General features: G+C 40.2%; 1 protein-coding gene across 1 annotated transcript in view; it reads left to right on the top strand.

Moving 5' to 3' along the window:
• Nucleotides 1–463: 463 nt before the first annotated feature.
• Nucleotides 464–27,682, top strand: part of PAIP2B (poly(A) binding protein interacting protein 2B) — a 34,464-nt gene continuing 7,245 nt past the window's right edge. The window contains exons 1-2 of the mRNA XM_045884796.3: nt 464–647; nt 26,771–26,919. Coding sequence (XP_045740752.1) covers nt 26,782–26,919 — 138 coding nt within the window. The 5' untranslated portion in view covers nt 464–647; nt 26,771–26,781. The remainder of the gene's footprint in view (nt 648–26,770; nt 26,920–27,682) is intronic.

Raw genomic sequence — 27,682 nt, forward strand, 5'->3', positions numbered from 1 at the left:
GAAATCCCACTGAGGCCCGCCCCCATGCCCCTCCTTGCTAGATTGAATGGCGCAATCCGGTGGGAGGAGCCGCCGGCTCAGCCAATAGAAGGAAGCGCTAGCAAGAGCCTGTGTAAACAAACCCAGAGATGCGGCGCCTTGGGCTCCTCCCCCACGTAGGGGCTGGACGCATCCTTGGCTCAACGCCTATCCAGGACTAGCGTAATATCCTTTCAGCCAATCAGAGCCGGTGTCTCCCGAAAGGAGGTGCTCCACCCTGAGAGAAAGAACGAAGGGAGCGAAAAGACAGATGTTAATGCCAATCGGAAGCTAGAACTTCTGAGGGAGTGGGTGGGAACTGCTTCACATTTAGACCAATAAGCAACAAACATGCCCTTCTAGGTGACTGAGAGGCATCATCTTCGGTCCAATAGGCGAATGGGGCGGTGCCCAGCAACCAATGGCTTGGGTTCGGGGGCGGAGTAAGGAGCCAGTGTGCTGTAAGAGGTAACCTGGCGAGTGGCCCCGACGCTTCTCCCTTGCTGTGGCTCACGCTTTGGTACTGGAGGCCGAGACTGTTCTGGCGACGGCGACCTCTGCGGCGACGGCTGAGGCTCTCGGAGAAGTGGCGGAGTACGAGCTGGAGGAAGGGCTTCTGGTCAGCCCAGGTGGGCTCGGGCACCCGGGCTGCCGGGGAGGGGACCCACGGGAAGCGCCGCTCTCCTGGCTCTGGGGGCGCCCTGCGCCTCCCTTTCCGCAGCCGTCGGGGCTGTGAGGGGCGACGCGCGCCTGTCCGAGCTCCTGCGGTGAGGGTAAGCCGGCGGGTCCCACGTCGTGGCCGTCGGCGAGCAGGGGCATCCGCCGGGGTTACCCTCTGCCTCTCGCGGGCTTTAGGGGGTCTTAGTCCTTTTCTCCCGGCACAGGCGCGCTATTCCTCCCCCGCCCCTCAACTTCCCTGAGCCCCCTCAGGCTCCTTCGGACTGAAACCTTGGCTTGATACTACCCGGGCGCAACCCCGCGAGGGAAATTGACGGGTGTTGCATCCCCCGGTCCCCTCCCCAGGCGGGTAGGCGGAGGAGTTGCGCGTTTTCACCCCTCCCCCATTCGCGGGCCCGGGTGCGTTATCTGCGTTTCTTCTACTCCCTCCACCTCCCACTTTGCTCCAGCTTTCGTTCTTGATACCTAATTTGAGTTAGGAGCCCCGGCCACTTCTCTGCTGCCTTCCGTTCTGCTCGTGAGTCCCTTAGCCTTCCCACCCCCTAAATTTCATCCACATCTCTCATGGAAACTAACATTTTCCACTTGCTCCTTCCAAGCAGCTGGAAGGTGAATGCAAGAGACGCAGAATACACAGTACAGGGAGCTTTGCAAGATTGGGAACTTTAATCGGTTTTGTTAATGGTAAACTATTCTTGCCTTCCTTAAAATGGCATTTGATCATAATATCCTCTCTGAAATCTTTTTCCCAGTACAGTTGTTTTGGTGATAGTTTCTGAAAATGCAGGTGAGAAGGCTTTACTGGCCACAAGAAATTTAAAATGTATTTTTATTTTAAGTAGGCAGTTTTCATTATACTTTTTTTTTCTTTTTTTCTTCATTATACTTTAAATAGCTTAACTGGAGTGGCACAGAGTTTGTAGTGTAAGGGCCTGTCCACCCTAGTTTATCATAAAATATACGACATACTTTAGCTGTGTAGCACAGTGCGATTTGATCATACCAAGACTATGGATAATATGGCATTGAATCTGTTTAAAAACAATATTCTCTTTTCCCCATTCACAGAGGATTTGTACTCACATTTATAGTATGTCAGTTTGTGTTTTAATGATGTTGGTTCTAGATAATAGTGCAGACTATGTTGTGCCTAAATAAAATTATGCCAAGAAATTTATGGGGAAAAGTCACTTTGGGGTTTTGAAAATATTAATTTAGATATTGGACTGTAAGAGTTTTGTTTTGAGGAAATAGAAGTATTGGATTAAGTGTGATGGGCCCCTTAGGCTATGTGTGTATGAGAAAGAGTGTGCAAGAGAAAATACACGTGTACAAAACCTTGTAGGTTCTAAAAGTACTTAGTTTTGTGACTTCATATAAATTGGAATTGTTTTTCTTAGTTCACAGAGTTGAAATGTAAGCGGTGAGTTTAATATGTACACTTTATTTTGGCCAGAATTTTGCAAGTTTTTGTGAAAAATGTTCATTGTTTTCTTTATTTTACTTGTAATATATATATACATATATATTTCCTTGTATTTTACTATGGTAAGACTGTACCTTTAAGACTGTACCTTGTATATAGAGAAATAAATCTAGTGGAGTGAATTAAGAGGAATCTTTACTCTGAAGAGGCAGCATTGCATTGTCTAGTAGACCATATGTTTGAACCCTGTTAATAAATCACACGAAAAAGAGGAAGATCTTTTTTTTTTTAAGATTTTTATTTATTTATTGAGAGAGAGAATGATAGAGAGAGAGCATGAGAGGGTGGAGGGTCAGAGGGAGAAGCAGACTCCCTGCTGAGCAGGGAGCCCGATGCGGGACTCCATGCGGGACTCGATGCGGGACTGGATCCCGGGACTCCATGCGGGACTGGATCCCGGGACTCCAGGATCATGACCTGAGCCAAAGGCAGTTGCTTAACCAACTGAGCCACCCAGGCGCCCGAAAAAGAGGAAGATCTTAAAGCTATTCTAACAAATGCCCAGGTATTGAGAACAATAAAATATTAATTACAGAGTTATTAACAGTCATCAAAGTCCTGGAAAAACTATAAATCTATGAGTTGGTATAGGCTGTGGTTGAAAACCAGAGTTGTTTTTTTTTTTTTTTAACAGTCTTTTCAGGTGTATTTGTGCTTAGTAATTACTCATTTGCAGATTTAAAAGATTATAACTATGATTTCTTCCTAGAGATCTTGTCTTTAAGGAGTCCACAGTTTAATGGGAGAAAAACCTGTAAACCAAGAATTAAATGCAGAGGGAGAGGTTCTGCAGTACAGGATAGTATGCAGGGCACAGAGAAGCACTGTGACTCCATGTTCTGGCCTCATCTCCTGCTCTAGACTTTCTGAAGTGCCATTTCCTAAACCTACCTGTTCATTTACACACTTGGGTCTCTCTCTGTAGGTGCTGTTCTCTCTCCTTGAAAGCCTTTTCCACACCTTATATGCCTAGTGAGGTTCTATTTCAAAATCTCTTGAAGCCTGACACTGGCCTGCACTCCATCCAAATAATTGTTTTCTATATCTTTCTGTTATTTCATTATAAATAATTACTTTGATTCTCATTATTTACAGTAATTTTGGTCGATAAAGTCACCTAGGGCACTATATTAGCAAATACTGAATCACTGCTCCTAGGGAAAATACGTCCATATAAACATCTTATATAGATTATAATCTTATGTAAATACAGTTTATCCTGGTAAATTCTATTTTCTTTATTTTACAAAAGAGAAAATGAGGTTCAGAAGTGTTAAGTGACTTCCCTGAGGCCACCTTCTAACAAGTGCCAGAGTTAGGCTTCAAACGCTGTCTGATTGGCCTCTGAGCCGGAGCTTCTTGCTCTACATTGCACTGCCCCCTACAATCTGTGTCCCCTAGTCATCCCTGTATGAGACTGGAAACACAAATGCAGAGCACTGCCTTATTCTACCTTAGCTGGGAATGTTTTGGAGGGGTGACTCAGTTTTCGCACTTTGTGCATGTCTGTGGATGGCTGAAAAAGCACGGTGAGTGTTGGTTTTGTGGTTACAAAGACATTTTAGCAAGTAGGAGAACTCAGAAATACAGGATCCATGAAAATGTAAGTGACCTCTGGAGTCTATTTTGTGATAACCCTTCTTGGAGTCCACTGTAGAATGTTCCTTTAGCTTCTTTGAGAATTTGTTCACTTATTCAACAAATACTTATTAAGCACTTACTGTAAGCTAGGCTTTGTTTTAGACTCTGGTGAACAAACAGATTAAGATCTTGCCCTTACTGATACTATATTTGAGTAAGAGAAACAGGCAGCTAACAGCTCAGGGGAGAGGTCCAGGTTGGAAAGAAATTAACTTGACCAAAGTAACACCTGGTATGGCCCCTCCCACTTCACATCTCCTAGCATATTGACTTCCAGAACATTTCTATTTTATTCTGTGCATAAACTCTTACTTCTAAGCCTCGCTCCATTAACCTGTGTAAACTTGTGTCATCAATTGATTTTGAGGCCATTTACCTAGCAGGATTTTCTAGAAGAATCAGGCTGATTTGTTCTTTGATTTCTGGCTTTGCCACTTACCAACTGAGGGATTTTGGTCAAGTTGTAGAACTCTTAAGCCTGTTCTCTAATTTCAAAAGTGGTGATATGATGTGTTAGGCCCTTGTCAATTGAAAGGAAGAGGCACACACATTATCTTTGCTGATGAGGGTTTAATGTAAATTTAAATAGGAAATCATCTCAGCAGCCATATTGTCCCTTGGCTCTACTGCTTTCAAAACCTTAAAAAACAATAACTGAGCAGTATTTAGAATAGGATTTGGGCTCTGGAAACCTGCCTTCTTTTACTTTGCTCACTCAACATTTGTATTTCCCAAGAGAGAACCTGATTGGATTGGTTTGTCACCTAAAATAGAGGACCCCTATTGGGCAGAATTTTGAGCCAAGATATGTCCTAGGTGATCACTCTCAAGTTCAGCTTGTAGATTGTCTTTACTTAGGGCTCTGAGTGCTAGTCCAGTTACTTGTGTCCCAAGAAGTAGGGTTGGTTTCATGCATTATCTGTTGTACAGATCTTAGCATAAAATAAAAGAACCACTTGGAGACAGTTTCTTCAGAAGACAATTGAGGGTAGAGCTTTAGTGTCTAATAAAGAGTGTAACAAAGTAAACATATGTCAAATATTCCATAAGTCTTCCTTTTGGTATTACATTTAATATTATTATAAGGGCACCTGGGTGGCTCAGTCGTTAAGCGTCTGCCTTCGGCTCAGGTCATGATCCCAGGGTCCTGGGATCGAGCCCCACATCAGGCTCTCTACTCTGCGGGAAAGCCTGTTTCTCCCTCCCCCCGCCCCCTGCTTGTGTTCCCTCTCTCACTGTGTCTCTCTCTGTCAAATAAATAAATAAAATCTTTAAAAATATATTATTATAGTGTGGTTATTTATTTATATGGCTGTCTTCCTTACTAGACTGTGAGCTCATGAATGTGGGGTCCACATCTTCATTTTTCTTTGTTTTTTTTTTTTTAAGATTCTATTTATTTGTTTATTTGAGAAAGAGAGAGAGCAAGGGCACAAACAAGGAGAGGAGCAGAGGGAGAGGGATAAGCAGACTCCATGCTGAGGGCAGAGCTCAACATGGGGCTCGATCCCAGAACCCTGAGATTATGAGCTGAAATCAAGAGTTGGACGCTTAGCTGACTGAGCCATCTAGGTGCCCCTCCACATCTTCATCTTTCTGTCCTTGGTGCTTATGTAGTAATTTGCATAAATGTCTGACTTGAGAAATTCCTAACTCTTTCTGAAAGGATGGGAAGATATGAAGGCTTCCCAAAGAAGGTATTGTTTAACCTGATTCTTAAAGGATGAGTAAGAATGTTTTCCAGGTGCATAAAACTTTGAGACAGCATTCCAAGCAGGGACCAGCAGGTGCAAATGCACAGAGATATAAACAAACAAAAATCACCTAAGGAAAAAATTGTGAATGGGCTTGGCTAGAGGACATGTCACAGAGTTAACTGACTACTGCTCAGTAATACATGCAGGTTTTAGGGAGAGAACATAATATTCTCAGGCTGTTGGCAAGGTCTCACTAACAGTTTAGAAATACAAGAATTGAATTCTGGGAATTGTTATACCTGAAGAAGTGACTCTGTTTACTTCTTCATCATGCAGCTCATATGTGCCCTACAGTGTTCAAGGTGCTGAAAATATAATCACACTTATTCTCAAGGAACTCACCATCTAGCAAGGAGACAGATAGATGAACTGATTTATCATGTGTTAAGTGAGATAATAGAGATATAAATAAATGCTGTGTAAACCAGGAGAAAGGAGCAGTTAGTAATATAGAGAGCACTGGGGAAGATTTCTCAAATGAGAAATCTGAGCAAGGCTTTGGTGGGTAAGGAGGAAGGAGTTCACTAGATTGAACATAGGAACTTTTTAAAGAATTAATACTTTCATGTTAGGAAACATTTAAGAACTATCCATTTTTGCCATATCTGTTGGGGGTGTTCAATTAATAACTACTTTTATTCAGGCAGTTAGTCTAAACACGAGATGTAAATAGTTATGCCACAGTAGAAGAATTTTATATCAAAATAAACTGGATTAAACAAAGGTTTCTGTGATGCAGGAATTCTCTAGAGCCTTTATTATATTAATGTCCACTGTGAATTGTGGATCTCCAAAAGGGGGTACATTGTATTTAACCATGGTCTTTCCTTTCCACCCCTCTGAAACATATCTAATCATATTTTGGAACAGAATTATATGAGACATAGTTTGAGGAATGATGAATTAAATATACTTTGCGGTGCCTGGGTGGCTCAGTCACTTAGGCATCTGACTTTTGATTTTGGCTCAGGTCATGATCTCAGGGTTGTGAGATTGAGCCCTGCATCGGGCTGTGTGCTGGGCATGGAGCCTGCTTAAGATTCTTTCTCTCCCTATCCCTTTGTCCCTCCCCCACCCCCTCTGTAAAAATAAATGTAAAATAAAAAAATAAAATCTTTTTATTTTTTTATTTTTTTGAAGATTTTATTTATTTATTTGACAGAGAGAGACACAGTGAGAGAGGGAACACAAGCAGGGGGAGTGGGAGAGGGAGAAGCAGGCTTCCTGCCCAGCAGGGAGTGCGATGGGGGCTTGATCCCAGGACCCTGGGACCATGACCTGAGCCAAAGGGAGACACTTAACGACTGAGCCATCCAGGCGCCCCCAAAATAAAATCTTTTTAAAATATACTTTAACAAACCAAGATTTATCAGTGGTCTCCATGTGTATTATAAAATAACCTGTATAATTTTTTTTAAAGATTTTATTTATTTATTTGACAGAGAAAGCACAAGCAGGGGGAGTGGGAGAGGGAGAAGCAGACTCCCGCTGAGCAGGGAGCCCAACGTGGGGCCTCCATCCCAGGACTCTGGGATCATGACCTGGGACACTTAACTGACTGAGCCAGCGCCCCTAACCTGTAGGATTTTATAGGAAAGAAGGAGAGACATTGGGGAGAAAGAATACATCCTTACTTATTATCACTTGGTCAGTAAGTCCCAAACTTAAAAAAATACGTATTTTATAATCACCCCCTTGAAAGTATGGCTTATTCATATTTTGAAATTCCATGAGGTGTTTGGAGATCAGACTAGAGCAGGAGTCAAAGACAAAGGTTGTCTTGAAGGTGAGAATCTTCCAACTTAAGGGGATGTTACTTTCATTATGCATTCATTTTGGGCCATATTAGACATATATTTTGCCAGTTAGGTAATTTATTTAGAAGCATCCAGACCCTCTCCTAACTCTGGAGTTTTGGTTATTATACACTAGCATTCTCCTTTCAATAAGATCTGATTATATGAGCTTTAGGGACTGAGGCCTCATACTATATAATTTTAATTCATCTGTCAAATTCTGATTATGTGAGTAACTCCTGAAGTATTATTAAAATTAAGGAAGCAACAGTTATGTTTTTGAAAGTGCACTGAATTTGCAGTCAGAAGATCTAGGTTTGAAATTTGTCTCTGCCAAGCTTTCTGTTTGAATGACCTTGAGCTCAACTGCCTAACCATCTGTTGCCTCCTTTTCCGTTTTGATAGAATAAAAATACATAGGGTTAGTATAAGAATTAAATAATGCACATAAACATACTTTAGGAACTCTGAAGCATTCATTGTACAAATATAAGACAGACCAAAGGAATGTATCCAGCTTAATTTGAATTAACATTTTATTTATCGTTTTTAATTTTATATTACAGAAATAGTACATTACTTTTGTAAAATTAGAAAGCATTGATCGGCAAAAAGGTGGGGGTGGGGAGCTACAAAATACTCCATAGATCCACCATACTAAGGCAGTGGTTCACATTTTGATGGGTATATTATGCTTTTTATTCACATTCATCATTTTTTATAGAAATGCATTCATTTGCATGTTTTAGTCATTTTATTTTTATGAGATGAATCCCCTAAGAGTACAATTGCTTGATTCATGGAATCGTTCCATCTTTTGCTACATAATGTTGTATATAATGAGAACTAGAAAAGGGACTAACTTCTCAGCCTGGTGAACAGGTGACCTTGTAATCATCTAATATCTTGAACCATTCCAGAAGCTTCATCAAAGGCACATTCAGAAGCGAATTTGATGTATGCATGTGGTTACGCTTGGCATTGTTTGTAATAGCATGATAGGGATGATCCCATTGTTTGTCAGCAGGGAACTGGTTAAACTGTGGTACATGCCAAATATGGAATATTGGATAGTTGTAGAAAAGAATGAGGAAGACTGTGGACTGACCAGATGGAAAAGAGCTCTAAGATATATTGTGATTTTTTTTAAAAAGGGGCACAGTATGCAACCATGTATTTGGTATGCTACTTTTTGTGCTGAGAGAGAAAGAAGGGTGGAATAAGAACGTACATTTATTTATATTTGCTTATAATTGCAAAAAAATTCTGAAATGATAATATAAGAAACCAATGGAAGAAATAGGAGTGGAGATAGGATTTTGCCATATGCCTTTATATATATTTAAAACATTTTTTGAATCACGTGTTTGTGTTTGTTACCTTTTCAAGAAATGTGTGAATGAATGAATGAAATGGGGTTATGAGAAAGAAGAAAGGGTCTGAGGGGCTGCCCATCTTTTTGATGTCAGGTGAATGAATACATAGCAACAGTAACAAAGATTGGAAGAGTGGCCCCAGTAGCAAGGGTTTGGCAGGGTTTCTTTTTTTCTTCCTTTACTCAATTTTGTATATTTAAAAAATACTTTGAGGGCGCCTGGGTGGCTCAGTTGGTTAAGCGACTGCCTTCGGCTCAGGTCATGATCCTGGAATCCCAGGATCGAGTCCCGCATCGGGCTCCCTGCTCAGTGGGGAGCCTGCTTCTCCCTCTGACCCTATCCCCTCTCATGTGTTCTCTCTCATTCTCTCTCTCTCAAAATAAATAAATAAAATCTTTAAAAAATACTTTGAACACAATAAAACAACTGAAAACAACGTTTCCAGATGTCGCCCCATGGCTTCAGTAGCTGCTTTCTTTTTCATTTTCTTTTTTTTTTTTTTTAAAGATTTATTTACTTATTTGAGAGAGCGAGAATGAGAGAGAGTACATGAGAGGGGGAGGGTCAGAGGGAGAAGCAGGCTCCTCGCCGAGCAGGGAGCCCGATGCGGGACTCGATCCCGGGACTCCGGGATCATGACCTGAGCCGAAGGCAGTCGCTTAACCAACTGAGCCACTCAGGCGCCCCTCTTTTTCATTTTCACTTGTATATTTTTTAATGCATACATATTCTTTGCCATTGTAATCATACTTTTCATATTTTTTAACTTACCTAATTATGTTTTTTCTGTGTTGCTACTAGAGGACCTTTAAAAATAATGAAGATAAGGGTGCCTGGGTGGGCCAGGCGGTTAAGCATCTGCCTTCAGTTTAGGTCATGATTCCAGAGTCCCAGGGCTCCCTGTTCAGCGGGGAGTCTGCTTCTCCCTCTCACTCTGCCCCTCCCCCTGCTCCTTCTCTCTCTGCCTCTCGCCTGCAAATAAATAAATAAATAAATAAATAAATAAATAAATAAATAAATAAATAAATAAAAATGATGAAGATAGGGCAGCTTTGTCCAGTGCACATCCCAGAAGTGGGCTGATCGACCTCAAGAGGCAGGAATTCAAGCCCTGTAGTCTATGTGTGACACATATCCATGAGGAAAATAAGAAAGAGATTTAAATATGTATAAATGTAAACATTTCTCCCTAATTATAAAAGAAGTCACACTCTTCTTTATAATAATTAGAAAACAAAATATAAAAAAAAAAAAAAGATCTGTCATTTTGCTATCCAAACCATTCTGGTTTTTTGCTTTTTAGACCTTTTTTTATGCATAGAAACATTTTTTAAGGTAGAATCATGATATATATATTTCTGGCAACTACTGAGATGCTCATGTAGGGTTTTTTTCCTTTGCCTGCTAATGTGAAAAAATACATTTTTAATTTCGTAATTTTAGACTGTCCTTACATTTCTGGGCTGAATCCTATTGATCAGTGTTATTGTTTTGTTTTTAAATAAGTTACTTGACTTTATTTGTTCATGTTTTATTTGAAAGTGTATGTCTATAGCATGGAAATTGGTCTGTGGTTTATCTTTTGTGCTATTTTTGTTCTGTTTAATGTATTGAGGTACCTGTAAACTAATCATTAGAACGGTCTCTTCATTTGTGCTCTGAAACAGTTGCATGGGAACTATCTGCTTTTTGAAAGTCGGTGCTTTCTGGACTGCAGACTGGTCTTGCCCCCTTCTTTAAAATGCAATAATATTAGGGCAAGTGAAGTTTTAACATAGTGATTTTAGTATAAACAAGAGCACAGTATGTAATTGCTTTTGTGTGATAGTGGTGTTCTTGGTGTCTTTTTATGACCTAGGCGAGTGCCGAGGTATTACACCCACCATCTGAGGTTTTTTTTTTTTTTTTAAAGATGTTTACTTATTTATTTGACAGAGAAAGAGACAGCGAGAGAGGGAACACAAGCAGGGGGAGCGGGAGAGGGAGAAGCAGGCTTCCCGCCGAGCAGGGAGCCTGATGCAGGGCTCGATCCCAGGACTCCGGGATCATGACCTGAGCCGAAGGCAGACGCTCAACGACTGAGCCACCCAGGCGCCCCACCATCTGAGGTTTTACGGGACCTTTGTTTCAGTATTGAACAGATGTGACTATTTTATTCTGCAGCCTTGCAGATATACAAAATGGGCCTCCCAAGACTCTGCTTTATCCCCACTGAAAGCAAGAAGTAATGCAGTGAAACTTTGCCAAGCTAGAACCTTTTAAAGAATGGGGTGTTCTGGTTTAATTGTGTTCACTTGGAAGTATAAAAGTGAAAAGAATTCCCTAATTCCCTGTTGAATACAGTTCTGAGATGTAGCAAATAATTCCACTTTTCTTCTCTAATAAGCTTGATATATTCAGACCTAGTTGATGTTTTATTATATAATTCCTGAAGTGTCCGAGGCTTACATTATGAAGATCCTTTTTTGAAACTTTAGATGTAAGAAGATGTAAAGGGCAATGTGTGAAATCAAGCTGCAAGGGAACTGATGCCCATTAAGTATACATTTTTGACTAAATCTCAGATTGCAGCTTGTTTTCTTACTTAGCTCACAAAAATAAAACCCACTTGGAGATTATGCCTTTTAACTGGATGTCTTTATTTCCTATCAAGATAGAATATACGGCACCCCTGGCTTTGGACCAACAGAAGGAATCACATTTTTTTTTTTTTACTTGTTGTCTATCAGTGGTTCCCAAACTTGAGCATGCTTCAGAATCACCTGGAGGGCTTATTACAACACAGATGGCTGGGCCCCACCCAGAGTTTCTGATTCAACAGGTCTGGGGTGGGGCCTGAGAATTTGCATTTCTAGCAAGTTCCCCTGTGGTACTGATGCTGCTGGGCCTGGGACTAAATTTTGAGAACCACTGCTGTATATTAACTAAATATTCAAATTCTGGCTCTAGAAGAAAGCTGAATTTGGTCTGGGAGTATAAGAAGTAAACTGGTTAGGGCAAATCATGAAAGATTCACCCCTCTTGTTGCCAGCATAGTGTTGAATTCAGGTAATCAGCAATACACAGTGACATAAAACAATTCTTGTTTCATGATTCGAAGTCCTAGATGAATTTCTAGTGAGAGATTGCTGTTTCATTTGCAAAGCTTAGAGGCCAAGGGATTCTGGTCAAATAGGATTTAGTGATTAATCCCATGAGAATAGGCGTTATTTTTATGTCCTTTTCATCTCCCCTGTCACTGACCATTTAGCCTTGCTTTAGAAGGTTCCGCTAATTTTTTTTAGCTGGGACAGAAGTTTGATAGCTTGTTGAAAGTTTTGTGTGCTTTTAAAGTTACTAGCTATGTGCATTCTTAAGAGTTTTTGAAAACAATAGCAAGGGAATAAGAGAAACTTTTTGCCAGAAAAAAAAATTATTGGAATTAATTTTTATCTTTTGGAATGTTGGAGAATGTAGTCTGCTGCATCAAACATCAAGCATGCTGTGGATTTTCTATTGTTTTTATGATTTGTCATTATATTGTTTGAGATAATATTAGCGATTTTTGTAATCCCTCCAAAGATGAAAAATGAAAGTCAAAATCATAGACCTGGCGTAGCAGCTGGACACAGAAGATGGCTATGAAGGATTAGATAGATACACACACACACACGTATAAATACATATTCATACACACATATATTTTTTAAATTACTTTTTTTTTTCCATCAAAGACAAATATTACCTGTGCTGAATTTAGGCATCATTATAGAATCTTTGAGTTGAAGAGAAAGAAACTCTGGAACCCACAGCTTTTCATAGAGGAGTTTTGCTTCAGCAGGCTTTTCTCGCTTGTCTACTACCTAATTTCTGTTGTTCCACTGCTAACAACCTCAGTTTGCAAGTTGACGAGCTGGTCCAGCATTGACTATTGGAGGAATAACTGGTATTATAAAAAATGGGTTGGGCAGGGGCGCCTGGGTGGCTCAGTTAGTTAAGCATCTGCCTTTGGCTCAGGTCATGATCCCAGGGTCCTGGGATCAAGTCCCATATCGGGCTCCTTGCTCAGCAGGGAGTCTGCTCCTCCCTCTGCCCCTCACCCTGCTCTCATGCTCTCTCTAACTCTCTCTCTCAAATAAATAAACTCTTAAAAAAAAGAAAAATGGGTTGGGCAGATTCCCTACTTGGAAACATTTCTGTTTTGCTCTCCTTACTCCCTCAGAAAAGAATTGAGGAGAGGGAAAAAAAGGTGGAACTAGATCCTACAGACTAGACCAGTGGTTCTGAAGCTTGGCTGCATATCAAAGACAACCCACAAGCTTTCTAAAACATAATATAGATGTGGCCTAGACCTTCTCCTAGGATGGAGCTTCAGGGACTGCATTTTGGACCATTTCCTGAAGCAATTTTATTTTGTAGCCAGCTGGGCTATATGCCTCTGACCAGAATGGTGCTGGTCTCCAGTGAATTTTCACCAGCCTGTGGTGAAATAAGAAAAATTAGGACCACAGAGTGTTTTCCATAAAGGTAAATTTATTCAATTTAAATAATTGTCTTTTGTATTGAATTAAGGCCTCCCTGTGTTTTTTGGTGTTGAAAATATCCTTTTATAAAATGACGTTGATAGGATATTTTTATCATCCTTACTTAGTTTTTAAAAATTGTAACTCTATGTTTTCTTCAAAATATTTTTGAAAATTTACTGGCCAGTGAGATCCTGAAGATTAAGTACCTCCGATCTCATCATTCTTAGAAATTGTTTTTAAAATACTTTGGAGGGGCACCTGGGTGGCTCAGTCATTAAGTGTCTGCCTTTGGCTCATGTCATAATCCCAGAGTCCTGGGATCGAGCCCTGCATCAGGCTCCCTGCTTCTCCCTCTCCCCCTGCTTGTGTTCCCTCTCTCGCTGTCTCTCTCTCTGTCAAAAAATAAATAAAAATCTTAAAAACAAAATAAAATAAAATAAAATACTTTGGAATACAAGCCCATAGAGGGTCTAAAACCTTTGGCTATATGAGTTAAAGAATTCAGAATTTTTCAATTTTTAGAGAGCTGCTTTCTCTGTGTGTTATGCCCCCATGGTCTGTTGCAGCACCCTTAGTCACACACATTAGTATTTCTGAGCAAAACAGGAGTATTCACACTAAGTGGGATAAATGCAGGCTATATATAGCTTCACATCAATGCAAGTTTTAATGTCATCTGAGTTTTGACGTAAAGCATATGGAAAATTTTTAGTTTTTAGAGCTTTTTGGATGTTGGAATTATGCATAAGGGATTATATACATGTTTGGGGGTCTGCTTTCTCATCCTAAAAGGACTTGCAAGCTTCAAATTAAATGGAGTTTTGTTTGTTTATGGTAGAGAACACAATTTATTTTTATTTAAATGCACCAGCATGTGATATGACCTTGCTCCTATTTTCCTTCCAAAGACCTAGTTAGTCCTTGTGTTGAATAGCATTTTTCTTCAGCCTGGTTCCCCCACTCCCATTAGCAATATTTGAGAAAATTTAGAGTTTTATATCATAAGCATTCTGGAGCTAAAGTGGGAAGTGTAGGAGGATAAGGTAGTAGCTAAGAGCATGAGCTTTAGGGACAGAAGACCTAAACTTAAGCCCCAATTCTGGCTCTTACTACATTATCCCTTAGGCAAGGTGTTTAATAAATTTCTGAATGGTGGAGAATTCATTTGAAAAGCAGGGATAATGTCAGCACCTACCTCATAGAATCCTTGTGAACGTTAAAGAGAGAATGTTAGTGAAGTACTTAGAAGAGCTGTTATTTTATTCTTGTCTTTTCCCCTTGTATTGGGTAGATTACTTGTTTCCTTTTTGTAACATAAGTGTCCTATGGTGCCCTCTTTTTCCCTTAGACATCTGGGTAAACTTGCTTCAAGTACTTTCCCATATCACAACTGACTTCTGGTCTGCCTCTATAATTTAGACATCAAATCCTGCCTTTCAGTGGTTTCCACACCAAAAAATCCATCAGCTCCTAAGCTTTATATGGCCCTAGTAGTTAGCTGAACATTGAGTCTTAGAGTGGAGACTACATTACGTGGTGTAAAGCCTCCCACTATCTGAAATGTACCACTCCTGACTCATTTTTTCTTGTTGTGTTCCAGCACTGTGTCCCCCTTATCCCCCTAGGGAAACATTCCCCTCTCTCCTGTGGAGCATTTCTCTTACTCTGGTCCTTCAAGTACTCTCCTTCTACCCCAAATTAATTTTCAAGGAGTTTCTCCACCCAAAATGGTACCTTTCCTGAAAAAACTTGTAGTGAAAAGTTTTCTCGACCTCATTACATATGTATTTAGAGTGGTTGGCTACTTTCTTCCCATTTTGCTGTTGCAGACAATCCTTTTTTCCAAAAATATATCAGATAAAATGAGCATGTGGTCCCTTTTGGTGATATCTATTGAGAATCCGTGGTATGAATTTCCTCCAGTTTAGATAACTGCACTGTGGCAAGCTTTTATGCCTAGGCTACAACTCATGAGGAGACTATTATAGCCACCTAGTGTTATTAAATGCTAAAATAGTAAACAAGATATATAAAAAATATTTTCTAGAATAGAAATAAGAATTTTTTCCTCCTCAAGAGTAATTTAACCTGTCAAAAACAGATTCCTGAGTTATGTTGTCCCTCGCTGTGGGGAATATCTCTTAATACTCAGTGAAGAATGCTTAACCACAGAACATAGCCCCTAAGGGCATGGGCTTCCTTCCTAGGAAATGAGATTTAGAATACAGCATTCTGAAAATGGCACTTAATCAACAAATTATTGAGGACCTGGTGGGCACACAGAGGCACACTAAAAGCTGTAAAGATTTGATTCTTGCCCTCAAGAAACTTCTAAGGTTATAAATAGACTGGCCCCAAAACAAATGAATAATAATCACTAAAGTATAGGTGTAATCAAATGTGAAATGGTGGAGGTATGGGAGACCGTAGGCAGAGATTATATTCAGGTTTCTACAGTGGCATTTCTGATATTGCTGTGCATTTAAAAAACAAGTTAAAGTGGCATCAGATTAGTCTAAGACATTTAGAGGCCTTTATTTTGTGATTGGGAAAAGTTACACCTATTTCATATGTAATAATTTGCCCATAACAATGTTTTTGATTAGTGTAATCTGCTAAAGACTTCAGTTCAGAATGTTTCCCCTGTTAATAGCATATATCCATCTGGGTATGGAGAAGTCAGGGTCCCTGTAATGACCACCATTTGATGTTATCCTGGGAGGACAATTGATGGCCTTTACCTGGGGAAGTAGAACTTGAGGGCAGACCTCTGGGGTACAGAGAGCTTACCCCTGATGTAGGCAAGTAGGTAGGCAAGTCTGTTGATTCTATCTTAGAAGTGGCTTTAAATATTTTATGGAGTGTATTTTATGTCTGTTTTGTACATTTCCAATAGGATAATATCACAGGCATTCTTGAGGCATTGTTTCTAAAAGTTTGTGGGTTGTTAATAGGTGCTAGATTAAAAGTGTAATAAATGAATAATAAAGGCAATTAATTGATTAGGGAAATGCTTGGTAGTTAAAGTTAAATAGGTCTTCTCAGAGAAATGAATTTACTTGACTGTGTTTTGGGGTTTTTTGTTTTTTGCAAAGAGCATTCACTAATTTGGGAGCTCCTGATGTAGGAATTAGGATAATTGGGATTTGGATTATTCCATATAGAATTTGCCACTTCCTTGGAGGAATTGTTCTTAGTGTTTAGTCTTTCTATACTTGTAATAACCTATGGCAGTTAACAAGCAAAAACACAAATGTTGGCTTGGGCCTAACAAATTATAATGTATGAAAGGTATGATGTGGAAAAGCTTCCAGGTGAGTCTAATGTACTCTAGAGACTGAGAACTACTGAATAAGAATATGCCTTCTGGACATTTGCTAACTGCATTCTTAATACTATTTGAGTATGCTAATAAGCTTTTGAAAGTGTCTTGTCAGCTTCTAATTACAGGTAAGTTAAGTTTTCTGTGTGTTTAACAAGCACATTGACATTCTATTTGCAAGCCTTTTTCTTGCATCAAAGGGAAGATAACTATTGGAGCATTTGTGTATTGAGGTCAGCATAGGAAAGCTTAGCAAGGTGATCACTTATTTATTTTTTGTTAAAGTTCATGCAGCTTCTCCAAGAACAAATGAAATGGAAATAGAAGGGACAATATCATTCTAATTAGAGGTTGACCTGGAACCTGTTTTTTAATCACCACGTACATATTCTACATGTTCTTCCCACCTCACTCCCCAAAAAAGCCGAACTACTCATCCTGCTTCTTTCCACCCGGATCTGCTACCAAATGATGGAGAAAAGTTGGTGGGTTTATTTACTTAGTAAAAGAATACTTTGTCGAACAAGGAAACAGAGAAATTACTTTAGTGCAAAGTATAACGTGGTATACAAAAATATGTTCTACATGAATTTAAAAGGCTTTATGAAATTCTTTCTTGTATTGCTTATATAGCTTTAAAATAAAATACACATTCACATGCACACACAACCCTACAAAAAATTGGAAGAAAACAAAAAGAAACCCAGAAAGTTGGAGATTGGTAGGTTTATCCAGCAACTGTCCAAGCAGGGAGACTTATACTTGGGGGATGAAAGGGAGCAAATTTAGCCACCCCGGGGTGCCTGGGTGGCTCAGTCGGTTAAGTGGCTGCCTTCAGCTCAGGTCGTGATCCCGGGGTCCTGGGATTGAGCCCCACATCTGGCTCTTTGCTCAGCAGGGAGCCTGCTTCTCCCTCTTCCTCTGCCTGCAGCTCCCCCTGCTTGTGCTCTCTTTCTCGCTATCTCTATCCCTCTCTGTCAATAAATAAATAAAATCTTTTAAAAAAATTTTTAGCCACCCCAAGATATGCCCCTTTGACATCTTGGTTATTTCAAGCTGTTTATTTATTTATTTTTTTACTCTTTTTTTAGTTTTTATTTTTTTAAAGATTTTTATTTATTTATTTGAGAGATAGAATGAGAGAGAGCATGAGAGGGGGGAGGGTCAGAGGGAGAAGCAGACTCCCCGCCAAGCAGGGAGCCCGATGGTGGGACTCAATCCTGGGACTTCAGGATCATGACCTGAGCCGAAGGCAGTCGCTTAACCAACTGAGACACCCAGGCGCCCTTCAAGCTGTTTATTTTTAAGAAACTGCAGATCCAAAAGAAGCTCTGAAAACTGAGTAGAGACATTTACTTTTTTTTTTTTTAAAGATTTTATTTATTTATTCATGAGAGACAGAGAGAGAGAGAGAGAAGCAGAGGGAGAAGCAGGCTCCCAAGGAGCAGGGAGCCCGATGCGGGACTCGATCCCAGGACCCTGGGATCATGACCTGAGCCGAAGGCAGACGCTTAACCATCTGAGCCACCCAGGCGCCCGAGACATTTACTTTTATAAGGGAAATTTCTATTTGTTGTAGTCTCCCTCAGTACCAGGAAGAAGGGAATGACTCTAAATCTCTAGGAACTTTTATTAATGGAGAAGGGATGGACTTAAATCTTAAGGCAGATTTAAATCTGTGTAACAACCTTACTCTTGTTTACTGTGCTTTTCTTGTAAACTTCCATAACTGACTTCCCACCGCCAACATTTTCTTTTGTCTTTAGCTGGAGGTGGTATTTAAGGTGATGCCTTTAACCATTTTGGTGAGTTACTGAGTTTTCCTGGGTCTCTCCCATATCTACATGAGGTGTACATGTTAAACTTTTGATTTTTCTCCTGCTGATCTGTCTCATGTCTGTTTCTTAGACCAGCTAGAAGAATCTTGAAAGGTGGATAAAAATTGTTTCCTCCCCAACAAGGGCCTAAGCATTCTTGCCGCCAGGGAAGTAAAATATCCTGCTATGGAGTAAGGATGTTTCATATGGCTTTGTGATGGATAAAATCTCTCTCTTGATGCTCTTCTTCTCTCAGCTCTGACTACATGCTCATCTTGCAACTATCTGTTACTAATTAAGAATCCCTGGCATTTAGATTTTGAATCAGGGAATGAATGAGCTTTTAAAAAAATGAACAATTAAGTATCCCTTCCTGCCTTCCCATGGTCCACACAATCAGTCATTCCTTCTTTCTCAGGTTTCTGTAGCCTCTCCCTTTCCACTAGACCATTTCTATGAACATTTAAATAAGCTCTAGACTCTCCAGTCATTAAAAATAGTTTCCAGGGGCGCCTGGGTGGCTCAGTCATCAAGCGTCTGCCTTGGGCTCAGGTCATGACCCCAGGGTCCTGAGATCAAACCCCACATCGGGCTCCCTGCTCCGCGGGAAGCCTACTTCTCCCTCTCCCATTCCCCCGCTTGTATTTCCTCGCTCGTTGTCTCTCTCTCTCTCTGTCAAATAAATAAAATTAAAAAAAAAAAAAAGTTTCCAGGGACCTCTCACCCCTCTAGTTTCTGTCCATTTCTGTCCCTTTCCTTGGCAGCTAGACTCCTTGAAGGAGTTATCTAATACTTCCTGTCACATACAACTCACACACCCTCCATTTGGCTTTCTTCCTCATTTCTCTTCATGGAGACTGCTCTCATTAAGGTCATCAGAGACCTCTATGGTCCTAAATTCTGTGGATATTCCTCGGCCTTCCTCTTGACCTTTCAGAAGCCTTCAACACACCTACCTTACTGGATTTATTAGTTTCCTGTGGTTGTTGTAACAAATTACCACAAACTGGTAGTTTAAACCAACATAAATGTATTCTCTTGCAGTTCTGGAGGTCAGAAGTAAAAAATCAAGGTGTCATCCAGACTGTACTCCTTCTGGAGGCTTTAGGAGAGGGAAAATCTGTTCTTTGCCTCTTTAGCTTCTGGTGGCTGTAGGCATTCCTTAACTTGTGACCACATCACTCCAATCTCCACCTCCATGGTCATATTGCCTCCTTCTCTTCTCTGCTTTTCTTCTATAAGGACACTTGTCGTTAGATTTAGGGCCTACTGGGATAATCCAGGATGATCTTCTTGTCTCAGTGTTCTTAATTTAGTCACATCTGCAAAGACCCTATTTCTTTTTTTTTTTTTTTTAAAGATTTCATTTATTTATTTGACAGACAGAGACACAACGAGAGAGGGAACACAAGCAGGGGGAGTGAGAGGGGGAGAAGCAGGCTCCCCTCTGGGCAGGGAGCCTGATGCGGGGCTCGATCCCAGGACCCTGGGATCGTGACCCAAGCTGAAGGCAGACGCTTAACGACTGAGCCACCCAGGCACCCTGCAAAGACCCTATTTCAAATAAGGTGGCCTCACAGGTTCTAGGGATAAGGATGTGGACATCTTTTGGGGGGCTACCATTCAACTCACTATATGGAGTTCTATCTTCCCTTGATTTCTGTGATGCCATACTCTTTTTCTGGTTTCCTTCTTGACTCTATGGCGTCTTCTCACTTTCCTTTTCTGTATTCTCCTCCTTCTCTACCTGACTTTTGAAAATGTTCACATGTATCAGATCTTGGATCCTCTTCTCATCTCACTTTGTCCTTTCTCTCTTGGTAATATCTTCTAGCCCCATGATTTCTATGACCATTTATATAAACGACCACTCCAAATTGCTTTATTTAGCCAGACCTTTCCTATTCTTGATGCATATAGATAACCTACTTAACATAGTCATTTGAGTGTTTCAGTGGCTTCACAAATTTAACATATCCAAAATAGAACACATCACCCCTTTTACCCCCACTCCTCATCACCACCCAAGAAAAGTTTGCCCTTCCCACAGAATTCCTTAGTTCAGTGAATGACATTACCATCCACCTAGTTGCTTGTTCCAAAGTTATCCTTGATATTTCCCTCACTCTTATCTCCCCACGTCCATCACCAAAAACAACCTAAAATAGTTTCAGAATCTGCCTACTCTCTTCTTACTGCCATTACCTTAGTCTTAAGCAGCCACCATTTTTCCATCTGGATTAGTGCATTAGCTCCCATTATCCACTGTCAGTCTCTCCAGTCCATTTCCTATATGGCAGCTGGAGTAATTTCAAAATATAAATTGAATCATATCACTGTGCTGCTGGACACCCTTTTTGAAGGCTTTCATTGCTTTTAGGATAAAATTTCAAATCTTTCACGTAGCCTCTAATGTTCTGCATGATCTGGCCCCATCTGTCTCTGTAACTTCATCTCTCTTCCTAGCCATTCTCCTTTGACCCTCCAATTATATGCATCCCTACCTTCTTATATTTCCTGAGAGTTCCTTCCTGCCTCTGAATCTATGCACATGTGTTTCCCTCATTGGGAAGGAAGAAATTTTCCTTGGTCCAAGGTTCTTCTGGCTGAACTAAGAATTAAATTCACATGATGCAACAGGTGCAATCAAATTTAGTTTCATATGTAATGGAATCCACACAGACATAATTTCCAAAGATGGGTGACTTGAAGCTTACATGACATCCTGTGTTAAGGAGAGGGGTAGTAGTCTGAGGATGCAAAGGGGAGGAAGGCCTTTAGCAGGATAATGAGAGGAGATGTTTTGGAAACAAAGGTTGCCCTGTTATACAAATAAATTTCTTAGGTAAAGAGGAATCTTTGTTAGTAGCTCTCTTCCTGGTACAGGCTCTTCTTTCCAATGTAAATTTAGGCAATTGAGGGGGAGGTAAAGAGCTTTTCCTGAATCTGCTGGGTTTCAGCTGCTTTTATCTCAAAATAATCTTTATGCCAAAGTGGCCCATCTTGGGGCTCTTACACTTGGCCCATACACCCTCTTTTCCCTATTGCTAGTTAACTTATATTCTTCAGGTATCAAAGAAAGTGTTGTTTGCTCAGGGAAACCTTTCCTAACCATCCCTCACTCTTAGACTTGATTAGGTCCCTCCCACTGTCCCCATTGTTTTCTAGTTCTACTTTGCCTTTTATAACATGGATCATAATTATCCTTAATTTGTTTGTCTCTCTCCTGACAGAATGTAAATACCACCAGGGCAAGGACTGTATACCCTGTCAAAGCACAAGTCAAGCACAGTGTCTAGGGTAAATAGGCACCCGATATTAATGAGTAAGTGCATCTAATGACCTAAGTTGCTAAGACATAATTGAGAATGGACCAAACCCAAATCTAGTGCCACATATTTGAACTAAAATAACATTTAAACTGCTATTCACAATATTTAACTTAAAAATGGTATTAACCAGACTGAAAGAAGTTCACAAAACTGTAGGAGACAGAATAGTAGAGACTAGTTTTTATAGCAATTGCTCAATAGACTTTTTCCATATAATTCAGCCAAAAGTCCCAAGTATTCTTCAGAGTCAAGCTGTTATCATGGGCACAATCCAGGTTTATAGCTTCTGAAAAAACCTCAGGTTCAAAGAACAGCTAGTTACTGGTATGAGCGCATTGGATCTGAAAGTTGTGGTTGTTCAAAGTGTTGAACTGATGAAGCATTGTAGAAATGTCCTAGGCACTTTAAAAGTCCTGAAGTTCTTTATGGTTGGGAACTGAGGGCCCTATTTCAAGCCCAATATTTTAGACATGAACCCTTGACCATGGTAAAGTGCTAAATCAAATGCCTAGCGGACCTTAGCACCCCTATTTTGACTCTGTGCTGGCTATGTGCTTTCCCATCTTAATCCAAAATGACAACTCTTATTTTCCATTTTCAGGATGTTTGCATGTGTATAAGAGAAAATGAGGTAGAGGGGGAATAAGTTTCAAATAGTTCTCAGATTTCATAATGCAATATAGAGGCAGGCCAGACATAAACTCTTTTTATCTACTGTTGAGGTTTAATTCTTAAAGAACTTCTCAAGCCGTGACCTACTTCAAACTGCATGCCTGTTCTCTAGATAGATAAGAGGAAAGATGTGGCAACTGATGGTTTGTATGGCAGAACTAGTTGTCATTGTTTATTGAATACCTGTATTATCTATTGCCATGTGACAACTTACTGCAAAGTTTAGCAGGTTAAAACAGCAAACATTTATTATCTCACAGTTTCTGTGGGTCAGGAATCTGGGAGCAGCTTAGCTGGGTATGCTTCTACTTCACAGTCTCTTATGAAGTTACAGTCAAGTTATCACTTGGGATGGCTGTCTCATCTGAAGCCTTGACTGGGGAAAGATGAACTAAGCTCACTCACATGGTTGTTAGCAGGATTCAATTCCTTGTCACATGGGCCTCTCTACCATAACATAGCTGACAACATGGCAGCCATTCTGATTTGTGATCCTACTTATGTACCCAAGCATTTCCCCCATCTCTGGAAGCTTTGGGGGTATTTTCTTTGTCCCCACTACACTAGGATGACACATAATGTACCTTGATGTGGGTGAGGATCAAGTGAAATAATGAACATCAAAGGACAAAATAGGATAGTTAGGAAAATACTGGATACTTAGAGGGCAAGCATAGTGGATGGTGAACTAGAGAGGAGCTGGGAACAGGAAGAGAATGTTACATGAAACTCTGGAGGCAGGAAAGTCAGGGAAGTTATGGGCAGTGGTCCTGTCTTACCTGGTGTCTTCCCCGAGTTGGAAGGCATTCCTCAAATGCCTTACCTAGGATTTACCAGTATCCAGCAAAATCTCCCCCTTCCCACTCCACTACTAAAGTCTAGGGGCACATTAAGCACCAGTGCATTGTCACCCAGTAGGCCCACAAACCAGTGTTATTCTTGAGCTAACCCAGCAACTCAAGTTGCTTAACCCTTGAATCTGGTACCTTCTTTGGTCTTACGTATAGCACTATCTGGATGTTTTTGTTTTGTTTTGTTTTGTTTTGTTTTAGAATGAAGTTGGACAGATTATGTGCCTGAAGTCAGAGCATAGATATGAAAGTACTTTATAAATTGTTAAAACATTAGGGACACCTGGGTGGCTCAGTCAGTTAAGCGTCTGCCTTTGGCTCAGGTCATACTCCCATGGTCCTGGGATTGAGCCCCACATCAGGCTTCTTGCTCATCAGGGAGTCTGCTTCTCCCTCTACTTGCTGCTCCCCCTGCTTGTGCTCTCTCTCTCTCTGTCTTTGACAAGTAAATAAATAAAATATTTTAAAAAATAAATTGTTAAACATTATACAAAATAAGTTGTTGGATTGCTTCTATTTAGGGAAACCTAAGCTTTCCAATTGTGTGGAAAATTGTGTGGAAAACACAGAATGGTATAGACTACAAATCAACACTGTATAGCCTCCTGAGAACCACTTTCCTAGTATTAACTGTCCCATATCACAGTGTTTTCAGCTTCTCCAAAGTGTTTGCATTAAGTTGGGTAACATCCCCAATTTGGGATTATGGTACATTTCCGTTCCCTTTCTCATGAACCACAGCATCCTGCGGTTTGCTCTCTGCGCTCCACCTCACTCTGGAGTTAGATGGGTTATTCTATTCTTTGTTTATCTGTCTTCTCTTTTTCCTTACGGTCATGTGCACTTAGGATCTATTTTTTAGGCAAAGGCAGATATTTTAGAAAACTGAATGCTGGTTCTCTCTGGGTGATTTCCATACTGATGGGGAGAAATCACTGTGCTGGTTGTAACCAATTGCCAAATGAGTCTTTGGAAATATAATACTGTTTAACCTGCTACCCAGCAAGGGTCAGGTCCTTGAAGAGTCTCTGTGCTTAGGGATACCCTACTTAGTCATGGAGTTGCCCTGGCAGTTAGAGCAGACTTGCTTCTGTCATTGTTATGTTGCAAATGGAGGTGGTAAAATTAAAGAACTGGTTTCCTACCTTCTTTAGGCTTATAGAATTATTATTATAAGCAGTGTTTGGAATAATCATTGATTTCTTTTGTCTCTATTTAAAATGTGTTAAACCAATATGTTTTATACTAGGTGCCCTACTTAAAACAGCAGTGAATTAAATGGTTTCTGCCATAAATGAAATTCTTTTTGAAATATCAATGAGTTGATTTTTCATCTAATTTTTTACTCATCACAATTCTCCCTTGTCTTTTAAGAAGATTAGATTTTCTAATGTTCATAACAGGTTAGAAAATTGCAAGAACTTTAAAGGGGAGTAAGCAATAATTTTTTAGTGTACCCAGAAGCAGAGAAAGACTTTTTCATGAATGTTGCCACGATGGAAATGAGTGAGGAAAAAAATTTTTAAAGAAAACTTAAAGAGGGGCGCCTGGGTGACTCAGTTGGTTAAGCAACTGCCTTCGGCTCAGGTCATGATCCTGGAGTCCCTGGATCGAGTCCCGCATCGGGCTCCCTGCTCAGCGAGGAGCCTGCTTCTCCCTCTAACCCTCCCCCCTCTCATGTACTCTCTCTCTCTCATTCTCGCTCTCTCAAATAAATAAATAAATCTTTAAAAAAAAAAAAAAGAAAGAAAACTTAAAGATGCCTCAAGGAGGATGGGGGAGGAGATAGATTTGAGATTGAGATTATAAACCTCCATCTTGATTTTCACAAATTGAGAATCTAATTGGAAAGAGAAAAATTATGTATATGAAAGAGAATAGTTAAGTAGTATGAACTCCGAGCTCACAAGGTACAGGAAGGTAGAGGAGGGAAGCAATGAGTAAAGACTACAATGATTTCTGAAGAATGGTTAAGATTTAAGTAAAGAACAGAAAAAAGACACATTCCAGATGACAGCAAACACATCAGTGTGGATTTGGAAGCCCAAGTGTAAGCAATTAAAAAAATATGTATGTACTTTAAAAAGCCATAGACAGGCAAACACTCACACAAGATGTAGACAAAAATTAAGGCCAGCAAAAACTGCCACCAAAAAATTAAGCAAACAAACAAATATAGTATTTTTAATTTATAAATTCTTTAATGAAAAATAAAAATTATGACAAATATAATAAAAGTCCTTATAGCAGATAAAAGATACATACCCTGATAGAAAAATGGTGAAAATACTTGAGCAGAAAAATGACAAAATAAGAACTCAGGTGACCGGTAAGTATATCTCACAATATTCAGTCTCAGTAAAAAATCACAGAAATGTAAATGTAAACCATAAATGACAATTTTTCTCTTAAGAGATTGGCAGTGGCTTAAAAAATAATAATACTCAGTGCAGAGGAATAGGCACTGATATCTTACTGGTGGGAATTTAAATTCTCATGGCAGTGTGGCAATAAATCAAGAGCCTTAAAAAAAGCAAACATAGTTTCCAATATAGCAGTTCAGTTTCTAGGAGTTATCCTAAGGAAAACATTGAAAAAGATGAACACAAGAAGTTCATCTGATCTTTATAACATGGAAACATTGGAAATACCCCAAAAGACAGTTTGGTAATATTAACACAGAAATGAGAAAAGGCAAATGATAGAGCATCATGCTGTTACTCTAAGGATGGATGCTTGGGGGATGTGTGTGTGTGTCTATGTGTCTGCATACACCTAGGGGAAGTCAGAAAGGTTATATGCACTACCTTGTTAACAGTTTTTAACTCTGGATAGTTGGTTAACTCTGGTAACCTTAATTTTCTCCTTTTTGTTTATCAATACAATGAGCATGTATTATTTTTTGAAATATGTTTTATAGAAAAACAGCCTGAGAATCAGAATAAGGCATAGTCATTCACAGTGTTCATTAAGAATGCATTTTCTCAGGGCACCTGGGTGGCTCAGATGGTTAAGCATCTGCCTTCGGCTCAGGTCATGATCTCAGCGTCCTGGGATCCAGTCCCATGTTGGGCTCCCTGCTCAGTGGGAAGCCTCTTCTCCCTCTCCCACTCCCCCTGCTTGTGTTCCCTCTCTCACTGTGTCTCTCTGTCAAATAAATAAAATCTTAAAAAAAAAAAACAAAAAACGCATTTCCTCTACCTATTTAAACATTAAGGAAGCTGTGTGACCTTGATTAGGTTCTAGAACCTGCAAAAAATGGACTTGAAAAGATCTCCCCCTCCCACTTGCCTAGAAAGACTAACTGAGCCTAGACATTTTTTTTCTTTTAACTCTTTAAGAATTCTACATCTGTATAGTTGATAACTGCAGAATATGGTTAGTTTTCTAACAGTCACAGACTAATAGTTTCTGTTCATCTATAGGTAATAACTTTGACTTAGAACTTTAGAAGCTTCTGGAAGAATCTGGTTGTTCTAGGTTTTCATTCCCTTGATCCTTTCTTTTGCTTCTGTTTAGGTTCTGTCATAATGAATGGACCCAGTGTAGCAAATACATCACCTAATGTAAAATCCAAGGAAGATCAGGGATTAAATGGGCACGATGAGAAGGAAAACCCATTTGCAGAGTACATGTGGATGGAGAACGAAGAAGATTTCAACAGACAGGTAAAAAAAGAAGTGGAAGGCTAAGATGCGTGTAACTCAACAGCTATAATATTTTACCATCCATCTATAACAAAAGAAATGGGTTTATCAGCTTGAGAATAATTCAAAAATGCATGGAGGCCTGGTCTGGGCTCACCCAAGAAGCCTCTTCAGCTGGTAAGACACCAGAGTAGGGTACTTCGGAGGAAGGTACTGACACTTCGCCACACATTGATTGCAAGAGGATCTCATGCCATGGCGATGTGGTATAGACTTCAAGGGTATAAACAGCAGCTGTGTGCAGACGGGCCAGCCTGGCATGCTCCCCACGTGGGGACGCAGGCACTGGCAGAACGTACGTCTGAGATGGAGAAGTGTGTTAGGTGGGGAAAGGCTAGACCTTTTGAACAAAGACTCAGCAATAATCCATTGTCTTGTATCCCCGTGACATTAATAGCTCAAGGTAGGCATTCTAGGTAGACAGTGATTCTGCGACCATACGCTTCTCCGATGGTGTTGTTCCAGCCCGGCCAGGGCATTGATCAGCTGAGTAGCTGAAGGATAACTGGAAGTCCAGCCACTGGGAAAGGGGGAGAGGTAAAAGCCAAGGAAGGGACTCCTTTTGACCAAGTGATGCCAAAGTGTTCACATCCCTTCGGGAAGACATTACATGATGAATAGTTACGTGGCCATCGCCAGCATGGGAGACAGGAAATGCGGTTTTAACTGAACAGCCTGGTGCTCTGGGAACAAGGAAACAAGTTTAGTGGGGCAGCCGGCAGTC

This window comes from Mirounga angustirostris, unplaced genomic scaffold (genome assembly GCF_029215605.1).
Source record: "Mirounga angustirostris isolate CCGP_5_RB_7025 unplaced genomic scaffold, mMirAng1.0.hap1 SCAF_10, whole genome shotgun sequence".
Classification (NCBI taxonomy): domain Eukaryota; kingdom Metazoa; phylum Chordata; class Mammalia; order Carnivora; family Phocidae; genus Mirounga; species Mirounga angustirostris.